We start from the raw sequence: 12,500 nt of genomic DNA on the forward strand, positions 1-12,500 counted from the left end.
GTACAATTCAGTCCGGAGAACATAAAGTAGTCATTGGAGTGATGTATAACCCACCACAGAACTGCAGGAGGCCAAGAGAGGAGTACGAAGAAAACAACAGGGTGATGGTGGACACACTGGCTGAGGTGGCAAGAAGATCTCACTCGAGCAGAGCAAAGTTACTGGTAATGGGCGATTTCAACCACAGGGAGATCGACTGGGAAAACCTGGAGCCACATGGGGGTTCCGAAACATGGAGAGCCAAGATGATGGATGTGGTACTTGAAAACCTCATGCATCAACATGTCAGGGACACAACCAGAGAGAGAGGGGAGGATGAGCCAGCAAGACTGGATCTTGTGTTCACCCTGAGCAGTTCAGACATTGAGGACATCACTTATGAGAGGCCCCTTGGAGCTAGCGATCATGTGGTTCTGAGTTTTGACTATATAGTAGAGTTACAAGTGGAGAAGGTAACAGAAACTGAAGGGGACAGGCCAAACTATAAAAGGGGGGACTACACAGGTATGAGAAACTTCCTGCAGGAGGTTCAGTGGGACAGAGAAATGGTAGGAAAATCAGTAAACGAGATGATGGAATATGTGGCAACAAAGTGCAAGGAGGCAGAGGAAAGTTTTGTTCCCAAGGGAAACGGAAATAATAGGAAGACCAAAACGAGTCCTTGGTTTACCCGAAGGTGTAGGGAGGCAAAAACTAAGTGCAACAGAGAATGGAAAAGGTACAGGAGGCATAGGACCCAGGAAAACAAGGAGATTAGTAGAAGAGCCAGAAACGAGTATGCACAGATAAGGAGGGAGGCCCAGCGACAGTATGAAAACGACATAGCATCGAAAGTCAAATCTGACCCGAAACTGCTGTATAGCCACATTAGGAGGAAGACAACAGTCAAGGACCAGGTGATAAGGCTGAGGAAAGAAGGTGGAGAACTCACAAAAAACGATCAAGAGGTATGTGAGGAGCTCAACACGAGATTTAAGGAAGTATTTACAGTAGAGACAGGAAGGACTCTGGGGGGACAGACCAGATGGGGACACCAGCAAGGAATACACCAACAAGTGTTGGACGACATACATACAGATGAGGAGGAGGTGAAGAAACTGCTAAGGGACATCGATACCTCAAAGGCAATGGGACCAGACAACATCTCCCCGTGGGTCCTTAGAGATGGAGCAGATATGTTGTGTGTGCCACTTACCACAATCTTCAACACATCCCTGGAAACTGGGCAACTACCTGAGGTATGGAAGACGGCAAATGTAGTTCCCATTTTTAAAAAAGGAGACAGAAAAGAGGCACTAAACTATAGACCTGTGTCATTGACGTGTATAGTATGCAAAATTATGGAGAAGATTATCAGGAGGAGAGTGGTGGAGCACCTGGAACGGAACAGGAGTATAAATGCCAACCAGCACGGATTCACGGAAGGCAAATCCTGTGTCACAAACCTTCTGGAGTTTTATGATAAAATAACAGAAGTAAGACAAGAGAGAGAGGGGTGGGTTGATTGCATCTTCTTGGACTGCAAGAAGGCCTTTGACACAGTTCCTCACAAGAGATTAGTGCAGAAGCTAGAGCATCAGGCGCATATAACAGGAAGGGCACTGCAATGGATCAGAGAATACCTGACAGGGAGGCAACAACGAGTCATGGTACGTAATGATGTATCACAGTGGGCACCTGTGACGAGCGGGGTCCCACAGGGGTCGGTCCTAGGACCAGTGCTATTTTTGGTATATGTGAACGACATGACGGAAGGGTTAGACTCAGAAGTGTCCCTGTTTGCAGATGATGTGAAGTTAATGAGGAGAATTAAATCTGATGAGGACCAGGCAGGACTTCAAAGAGACCTGGACAGACTGGACACCTGGTCCAGCAAATGGCTTCTCGAATTTAATCCTGCCAAATGCAAAGTCATGAAGATAGGGGAAGGGCACAGAAGACCACAGACAGAGTATAGGCTAGGTGGCCAAAGACTGCAAACCTCACTCAAGGAGAAAGATCTTGGGGTGAGTATAACACTGAGCATGTCTCCGGAAGCACACATCAATCAGATAACTGCTGCAGCATATGGGCGCCTGGCAAACCTGAGAACAGCATTCCGATACCTTAGTAAGGAATCATTCAAGACACTGTACACCGTGTATGTCAGGCCCATACTGGAGTATGCAGCACCTGTTTGGAACCCGCACTTGATAAAGCACGTCAAGAAACTAGAGAAAGTACAAAGGTTTGCAACAAGGTTAGTTCCAGAGCTAAGGGGAATGTCCTATGAAGAAAGATTAAGGGAAATCGGCCTGACCACACTGGAGGACAGGAGGGTCAGGGGAGACATGATAACGACATATAAAATACTGCGTGGAATAGACAAGGTGGACAAAGACAGGATGTTCCAGGGAGGGGACACAGAAACAAGAGGCCACAATTGGAAGTTGAAGACACAAATGAGTCAGAGAGATAGTAGGAAGTATTTCTTCAGTCATAGAGTTGTAAGGCAGTGGAATAGCCTAGAAAATGACGTAGTGGAGGCAGGAACCATACACAGTTTTAAGACGAGGTTTGATAAAGCTCATGGAGCGGGGAGAGAGAGGGCCTAGTAGCAACCGGTGAAGAGGCGGGGCCAGGAGCTAAGACTCGACCCCTGCAACCACAAATAGGTGAGTACAAATAGGTGAGTACACACACACACACATACACACACACACACACACACACATACACACACACACACACACACACACACACACACACACACACACACACACACACACACACACACATACACACACACACACACACACACACACACACACACACACACACACACACACACTAAAACTGTCAGGCAAACAAATAATTTTGAAAGAAACATTACCTACCAAACTCTCAATTATAATCACCGCCTTTTAATAAACATCATATAAATATATATAAACTTTTTGCTTGAACAAAGTAAGATATTAAATTATTTCGTACATTCATTCTTTAGAAACTTATCAGCAGGTAAACATTCATTATATCGTAGTATCAGCAGGTAAACATTCATTATATCGTAGTATCAGCAGGTAAGCATTCATTATATCGTAGTATCAGCAGGTAAGCATACATTATATCGTAGTATCAGCAGGTAAACATTCATTATATCGTAGTATCAGCAGGTAAGCATTCATTATATCGTAGTATCAGCAGGTAAGCATACATTATATCGTAGTATCAGCAGGTAAACATTCATTATATCGTAGTATCAGCAGGTAAGCATACATTATATCGTAGTATCAGCAGGTAAACATTCATTATATCGTAGTATCAGAGTGAGTCGTGCACTTAGGAGTCTGTGGAGACAAAGAACTTTGTCCTTGGAGGCAAAGAGGGGAATGTATGAGAGTATAGTTTTACCAACGCTCTTATATGGGTGTGAAGCGTGGGTGATGAATGTTGCAGCGAGGAGAAGGCTGGAGGCAGTGGAGATGTCATGTCTGAGGGCAATGTGTGGTGTGAATATAATGCAGAGAATTCGTAGTTTGGAAGTTAGGAGGAGGTGCGGGATTACCAAAACTGTTGTCCAGAGGGCTGAGGAAGGGTTGTTGAGGTGGTTCGGACATGTAGAGAGAATGGAGCGAAACAGAATGGCTTCAAGAGTGTATCAGTCTGTAGTGGAAGGAAGGCGGGGTAGGGGTCGGCCTAGGAAAGGTTGGAGGGAGGGGGTAAAGGAGGTTTTGTGTGCGAGGGGCTTGGACTTCCAGCAGGCATGCATGAGCGTGTTTGATAGGAGTGAATGGAGACAAATGGTTTTTAATACTTGACGTGCTGTTGGAGTGTGAGCAAAGTAACATTTATGAAGGGGTTCAGGGAAACCGGCAGGCCGGACTTGAGTCCTGGAGATGGGAAGTGCAGTGTCTGCACTCTGAAGGAGGGGTGTTAATGTTGCAGTTTAAAAACTGTAGTGTAAAGCACCCTTCTGGCAAGACAGTGATGGAGTGAATGATGGTGAAAGTTTTTCTTTTTCGGGCCACCCTGCCTTGGTGGGAATCGGCCAGTGTGATAAAAAAAAAAAAAAAAAAAAAAAAATCAGTAACAACTACATTAATTCTCAGCAACAACTTAAAATCTCAATTACTTGTTATATAATCAGGAACAGCCAATAAACTTACATATATATTTATTTTACAATTACATATTAATTAAGAGTTACATAGTGTTTCCTGGAATCTTTGGAAGAATATAAAGGACAGACAATTTTTACAAAAACTCTTTATATGGGTAAGTTTATTTAATCTTATAATACGGTTTTATGTAAGGTTAGATTCGTCAGGAAACAGGACAGTCGTTTCCTGACTAAGAATCTGCAGCAGTAAGTTCCTCTAAGGAAGAATTGTCTCTCATTTAACAAGTATTTTTCTAAACTTCACTATCATCGTCACTTCATTAGAGACTGCAGACGCTGGCGACATAGATTTATTAACCTATCCAGAGAAGACACTGCCAAGAGGAGATACATAGTTCTCCCCACCAATTCCATTGCCAAACTCGTTTCCAACAACTTTTCCAATACCTCATTCTGGGTGTCTACCACCATATCCTCCACTATCAAGGACATTACCAGTAAGAGACACCTCAGGGTTCAATCCTCCGCTGGGCTATACAGAATCCAGAGACCACAGAACACGTATTTCAGAACAATAGTACGCAGGCAGAACGGAAGATCTACGGAACGTCTGCGTCCAGCACCGAAGCTTACACATTAATTTAATGAACTACAGAGACTCAAGACTCATCGCCAGGTAAGACACTAAGTACCGCAGAATCTTGGAATCATCAATTATCTGTATATCTAACAATTTCAATCAGATCAACGGCTTTTACAACATAGATGAACCCCTTGCCAGGAACCTTCTTCATCGTCCTACATAGCAACATACATACTTAAACCATACCCCCGGCCGGGATTGAACCCGCGGTCATAGAGTCTCAAAACTCCAGCCCGTCGCGTTAGCCACTAGACCAGCTAGCCACAATAAGATTCATCCAACTAGGTATATTTCTACACCATAGGAAGGTTAGCACAGGCACCTCTGTGACCACAAATGCAAGTTTTTACAGACGAATCTCCAGCTAGCGTGGCCGTGACGAACTCTAGCCCAAGTGTCATTACGATTTCTTGAGTCAAGTAACATACATACTTGCCCGTCCCGTGAAGGTTCGTCTCAAGTCCAATCTATCCAGGATTCTCCACCTGACTCTCAGCACTCTATATACTCATGTACTCTTTACCCAGGTAGATCTGTTTGTGACTTGATAAAGTCCACTGTGTGGGCGAAACGTGGTCAATAAAGGATCTTATTATACTAAATTTGAGTATATTTTCTCCATCGTGTCGGTATTTTTCAGCATTTATCTGCAGCCTTCACTGTACTGAATGATAAACATGGCGGATCAAGCCTAAATCACTCCCTGACCTGACTGAACTACACGAATTTAGAATGTGGAGCCTCTACCACTCCTTCCACTGACACCCACAGGAATTACCACATAACTTTATGACATAAAATGAAACACTCACCTCAGCTGTGTATCTGGTACCGTTGATAATACCCGAGACGGTGAACGGTGGTTTAGAACCTGCCACGGTGACTACGATGTCTTGGGGCACACCAGCTCTTCCTACAACCACTCCATCTTCAGACACCAGCGTCAGGTTGTCTTGGGGCACACCAGCTCTTCCTACAACCACTCCATCTTCAGACACCAGCGTCAGGTTGATCCTGGCATCTGTGGAATGTTCACTGTTTATAAAATACTTACTAATTCTCTAACTTTACAAATAGGTTGGATAGGTTCATACGTGGGGATGGGTGAGTAGGTCCTACTTAGCGTGTGTTAGTAGAAGTATTGCAGTGATCCTGTTTTAATATTTACTACATGAAGGTCACTAACGCTAATATCACTAATATCAAAAATTATTTCTTCTCTAAATATGAATTAAAATACTCTTAATGTATATTCAGTGAAGGATATCCACATCTTGACGTACACAAGTTTATACTCGCCTCTCCTTGTACACTCATAAATACGTTTGCCTTTGTGTATATACAGAAATAGATTTTGTCTCTGTGTATCAACACGGACACGTACACCTCTCCAGGAATGTACTTTGAGATACACACAAGTATACACCTCGGTATATATTCAATAAGAAGTTTAACGACGACGACGACGACGACGACGACGTAGTAGTAGTAGTAGTAGTAGCAGTGGTAGTAGCAGTGGTAGTAGTAGTAGTAGCAGTAGTAGTAGTAGTAGTAGTAGTAGTAGTAGTAGTAGCAGTGGCAGTAGTAGTAGTCAATCAATCAATCTATCAAGTTTATTCTCTATAAAGATTACAATGTGGGGTTTACAGTTTTTGGATATTGTGTGGTTTACATGTTTTAAAATACTAATTACAGAGGGGGCCACTAGGACACCTAGCATGGCTAGGCATTTCGGGCAGACTTAGATTAATTCTAAATTTTAAATTATTACAGATTATGGTATTAAGGCTAAGTGAATACATTATAGTTTGTGAGTTTAACAATGTGAATGCTTTTGTTTTGGCACAATACATAGTGTCTATATTGGAGTGTCATAGGCAAACTTGTGACTAGTTAGGATTCATTATTTTAAGATTAAGATTCGTATTTCTGGGTTTATAGTCAGTGGGTGAGTGAGTGTAATTGTGAACCACCAGGTTGTTATCATGTAGTTAGTTGTCGGGGTGTATCAGGGAGATAAGATGTTTTCTAACTGTAGTTTTGAAAGTGATGAGTGTGTCTGCAGTTCTAGAGTTCTCAGGTAGGGTGTTCCAGATTTTAGGGCCTTTGACATACATTGAATTTTTGTAAAGGTTTAGTTGGACATGGGGTATGTCATAGAGATGTTTGTGTCTGGTGTTATGCCTCTGGATCCTGTCACAACTATCATGAAAGCGTTTTAGGTCAAGGTTAATATTGGAATTTAAGGTCCTGTATATGTAGATTGCACAGTAGTAAGTGTCGATGTTCTGAACAGGGAGTAAGTTTAGATCTATGAAGAGTTGGGGGGGGGGGTGTTGCCAGGGATGGGATTTAGTGATTATTCTTACTGCGGCTTTTTGTTGGGTTATTATTGGCTTTAGATGTGTTGCTGCAGTTGATCCCCAAGCACAGATAGCATAGGTGAGGTATGGATAAATGAGTGAATAGTATAGTGTGAGAAGGGCATTTTACAGCACGTAGTATTGTATCTTGGAGAGGATCCCCACCGTTTTGGATACTTTTTTTGTTATGTGTTGGATATGGGTGCTGAAATTTAGGAATTTGCCCTCATTATGTCTGGCAATTAGAGTGTTGTCGATCTTAAGTGGAGTAGTAGTAATAATAGTGGAGTAGTAGTAGTAATAGTAGTAGTAATAATAGTAGTAGTAGTAATAGTAGTAGTAGTAATAGTAGTAGTAGTAATAGTAGTAGTGGTAATAGTACATAGGAGGGTTAATAACACCCTTGATTGCCCAAGAGAGCCAAGTAATGTGAAATATTGCCACGAGGGTCCTTAGCTATTTTGCCAGGAAATGATTTGAGACAATCGAATATATACAATATATCAGAATCAGTAAATCACATGAATACAGATCGATTGATCAATTCTACCCTTTTGTATATAAACTATATTATAATGCATTACATTCTATTACCATTTCCATGATTAGTTCTTTGTTACCTGTATGTTTGCTATTATATAGAATCAGTCCAGAGCCACCTGCCTGTTCAGCCTGCTGTAGAGTTTGTATTGTATGTCGTGACGCTACGTAACATGACCGAGCTGTCAGTAATGTCACTGATTTCCTATGTAATATACTTGTGTAGTATATGTAGACAGTACCTACTATGTTATACATGGGCTCCCTGTCTAGCTAGGCTCCATGACTAGCTTTGACACCATGCAGCCTGCGCATGTAGGTACTAGGCCGCAGGCCTCCTTTTATCCCGCTCCGTTCCCGTTATACCAAGCAGGACAGTAATCACAGTTTTCACAATATTTTCCATCATAAATAACAGCCAGTATCATACTGTGAATGTTCCTGTTGTGTAACTTACATACAGAAGAGAGCAGCATCATGCAGTGAATATCACTGGACTAGTTAATGGCTACGTCAGACCAAAACTATGTGTGTGCTGTGTACAGAGTATCACACGAAGGAACTAGCACACTGCGAGTGTTCTTGCAATATAATTGTCCTGTATTATTATTATAATCAAGGGGGAAGCGCTAAACCCGGAAGATTATACAGCGCCTGGGGAGGGATGTGGAAGGCATTCAGGCTTAATTCGGGGAACTGGAGCACAGATCCAATTCCCTAAATCAAGAGCCCCTCACCAACATCAAGGAACCTTCCTTGAGGGGAATTGTCCTGTAGATTAGGACAGCAGCGGTACACTTCAGGTGTTCAAACACTGAAGATGGAAGCGAAACACTGTGCGTGACCACTGTAACTATCAGGATACCAGCAGAGTTGTCAGGAAGTGGAATAGTTTGGGAAGTGATGTAGTGGAGGCAGGATCCATACATACAAGTAGCTTTAAAGAGTGACGTAGTAGCGGCAAGTGAAGAGGCGGGGCTAGGAGCTGTGACTCGACCCCTACAACCACAACTAGGTGAATACACAGAGGGTGTTTGACCTACAACTATTACTAAGAATAGTGTAGTCACAAACTACTTGTGTTCCAACAATATCATACAGAATAAGGCAGCCTGGTTGATCAGGCCCTGATCCACCATGAGGCCTGGTCACAGACCGGGCCGCGGGGGCGGTGACCCCCGGAACTCTTCCAGGATCTTCCACATGATAACTATGAAGTACTGATGATGCACAATACAGTTATTCCCTAAACATAATTTTATAAAGAACAGTATAACCATTCTTAAAAAAAAGCCCGCACACATGAAAATAAAGTTGAGTTACCCATCCGTCCTCTCTCCTGTGCGACAAATTACTGATCCAAGTCAGACAATAACATCGTCATAAATACCAGTCTCCTGGGGCTCTGGTGGCCTGGTGGTTAACGCTCTCGCTTCACACGGTGAGGGCCTGGGTTCGATTCCCAGCCAGAGTAGAAACATTGGGCGTGTTTCTTTCCACCTGTTGTCTATGTTCCCCATCAGTAAAATGGGTACCTGGGTGTTAGTCGACTGGTGTGGGTCGCATCCTGGGACACTGACCTAAGGAGGCCTGGTCACAGACCGGGCCGCGGGGGCGTTGACCCCCGGAACTCTCTCCAGGTAAGTAAGATTTTTTTGTGTGTGTATTGTTCAAGACACTGTATTGTGCCTTTTTATTCTTTACGGTATAACTATACACCGTGTATGTTCCCACAATTTTATTTTATTTTATTATCACACTGGCCGATTCCCACCAAGGCAGGGTGGCCCGAAAAAGAAAAACTTTCACCATCATTCACTCCATCACTGTCTTGCCAGAAGGGTGCTTTACACTACAGTTTTTAAACTGCAACATTAACACCCCTCCTTCAGAGTGCAGGCACTGTACTTCCCATCTCCAGGACTCAAGTCCGGCCTGCCGGTTTCCCTGAACCCCTTCATAAATGTTACTTTGCTCACACTCCAACAGCACGTCAAGTATTAAAAACCATTTGTCTCCATTCACTCCTATCAAACACGCTCACGCATGTTTGTCAAATGGAACAGTGTAAGCACACTAGCGATCATTCACACAGTATAACTATTAAACAGTATTGTGTTGCAGCACATACTGTGAAACTCCTACAATGTAAATATCGTTTAGCCAATAGTAGCAGCACACTGAGGATGTACCCAAATGTGTTCACAAAAAAAGTTCAAGGAACGTACCCACAACACTGAGTCTGGTCCTTGAAACCTGAGGCGGAGACCTGAAGAACTCCACCTCGCAGCTGTACTCTCCAGAGTCCTCCAGTGATATATTTTCGAGGATGAGTCCTTGATGCTCCAGTATCGCCCTTGTTGAGTAGCTGATGGGGGCCCAGTGGAGGGCGCTGACGAGAGCCTTTCCCCATACATCTGCCCTGTGGATGGGGGAAAAAGGTCAGCCAGATGGAAGTTGAGACGAATTAGAGCCTACGGTGACCTGTGGTAGCTCCTCAAAGCCGTTCCCTCAAGGTTCCTTGACGTTGGTGAGGGGCTCTTGATCTAGGGAATTGGATCTGTGCTCCAGTTCCCTAAATTAAGCCTGAATACCTTTCACATCCCCCCCCTCACAGGCGCTGCATAATCCTACATGTTCAGCGCTCCCCCTTGATTATGATAATCCACAAAGCATTAAACAAAACTTGGTTATTTTGAAACAGAGGCGATGATTGGTAGATGAGTTGATTTTGAAACAGAGGCGATGATTGGTAGATGAGTTGATTTTGAAACAGAGGCGATGATTGGTAGATGAGTTGATTTTGAAACAGAGGCGATGACTGGTAGATGAGTTGATTTTGAAACAGAGGTGATGATTGGTAGATGAGTTTATTTTGAAACAGAAATGATGATTGGTAGATGAGTTTATTTTGAAACAGAGGCGATGATTGGTAGATGAGTTCACTTTGAAACAGAGGCGATGATTGGTAGATGAGTTCACTTTGAAACAGAGGCGATGATTGGTAGATGAGTTTATTTTGAAACAGAGACGATGATTGGTAGATGAGTTCACTTTGAAACAGAGGCGATGATTGGTAGATGAGTTTATTTTGAAACAGAGGTGATGATTGGTAGATGAGTTCACTTTGAAACAGAGGTGATGATTGGTAGATGAGTTCACTTTGAAACAGTGGCGATGATTGGTAGATGAGTTCACTTTGAAACAGAGGCGATGATTGGTAGATGAGTTCACTTTGAAACAGAAGTGATGATTGGTAGATGAGTTCACTTTGAAACAGAAGTGATGATTGGTAGATAAGTTCACTTTGAAACAGAAGTGATGATTGGTAGATAAGTTCACTTTGAAACAGAGGTGATGATTGGTAGATAAGTTCACTTTGAAACAGAAGTGATGATTGGTAGATAAGTTCACTTTGAAAGAGAGGTGATGATTGGTAGATAAGTTCACTTTGAAACAGAGGTGATGATTGGTAGATAAGTTCACTTTGAAACAGAAGTGATGATTGGTAGATAAGTTCACTTTGAAAGAGAGGTGATGATTGGTAGATAAGTTCACTTTGAAACAGAGGTGATGATTGGTAGATAAGTTCACTTTGAAACAGAGGTGATGATTGGTAGATAAGTTCACTTTGAAACAGAAGTGATGATTGGTAGATAAGTTCACTTTGAAACAGAGGTGATGATTGGTAGATAAGTTCACTTTGAAACAGAAGTGATGATTGGTAGATAAGTTCACTTTGAAAGAGAGGTGATGATTGGTAGATAAGTTCACTTTGAAACAGAGGTGATGATTGGTAGATAAGTTCACTTTGAAACAGAGGTGATGATTGGTAGATAAGTTCACTTTGAAACAGAGGTGATGATTGGTAGATAAGTTCACTTTGAAACAGAAGTGATGATTGGTAGATAAGTTCACTTTGAAACAGAGGTGATGATTGGTAGATAAGTTCACTTTGAAACAGAAGTGATGATTGGTAGATAAGTTCACTTTGAAAGAGAGGTGATGATTGGTAGATAAGTTCACTTTGAAAGAGAGGTGATGATTGGTAGATAAGTTCACTTTGAAAGAGAGGTGATGATTGGTAGATAAGTTCACTTTGAAACAGAGGTGATGATTGGTAGATAAGTTCACTTTGAAAGAGAGGTGATGATTGGTAGATAAGTTCACTTTGAAACAGAGGTGATGATTGGTAGATAAGTTCACTTTGAAACAGAAGTGATGATTGGTAGATAAGTTCACTTTGAAACAGAGGTGATGATTGGTAGATGAGTTCACTTTGAAACAGAGGTGATGATTGGTAGATGAGTTCACTTTGAAACAGAGGTGATGATTGGTAGATAAGTTCACTTTGAAACAGAGGTGATGATTGGTAGATAAGTTCACTTTGAAACAGAGGTGATGATTGGTAGATAAGTTCACTTTGAAACAGAGGTGATGATTGGTAGATAAGTTCACTTTGAAACAGAAGTGATGATTGGTAGATAAGTTCACTTTGAAACAGAGGTGATGATTGGTAGATAAGTTCACTTTGAAACAGAGGTGATGATTGGTAGATAAGTTCACTTTGAAACAGAAGTGATGATTGGTAGATAAGTTCACTTTGAAACAGAAGTGATGATTGGTAGATAAGTTCACTTTGAAACAGAAGTGATGATTGGTAGATAAGTTCACTTTGAAACAGAGGTGATGATTGGTAGATAAGTTCACTTTGAAACAGAAGTGATGATTGGTAGATAAGTTCACTTTGAAACAGAGGTGATGATTGGTAGATAAGTTCACTTTGAAACAGAGGTGATGATTGGTAGATAAGTTCACTTTGAAACAGAAGTGATGATTGGTAGATAAGTTC

At 42.1% G+C, this 12,500-nt stretch overlaps 1 protein-coding gene across 2 annotated transcripts in view; it reads right to left on the bottom strand.

Annotated features, from left to right (window-relative positions):
* The window catches only part of LOC128700896 (uncharacterized), a 146,261-nt gene that overhangs the window by 103,240 nt on the left and 30,521 nt on the right, over positions 1 to 12,500 (bottom strand). For both annotated transcript variants that reach the window (XM_070104772.1, XM_070104771.1), the window contains exons 2-3: positions 9,877 to 10,070; positions 5,558 to 5,766 (exon numbers count right to left, since the gene is read on the bottom strand). In XM_070104772.1, the coding sequence (XP_069960873.1) occupies positions 5,558 to 5,766; positions 9,877 to 10,070 (403 nt within the window). The remainder of the gene's footprint in view (positions 1 to 5,557; positions 5,767 to 9,876; positions 10,071 to 12,500) is intronic.

Source organism: Cherax quadricarinatus, chromosome 94 (assembly GCF_038502225.1).
Source record: "Cherax quadricarinatus isolate ZL_2023a chromosome 94, ASM3850222v1, whole genome shotgun sequence".
Classification (NCBI taxonomy): Eukaryota; Metazoa; Arthropoda; class Malacostraca; order Decapoda; family Parastacidae; genus Cherax; species Cherax quadricarinatus.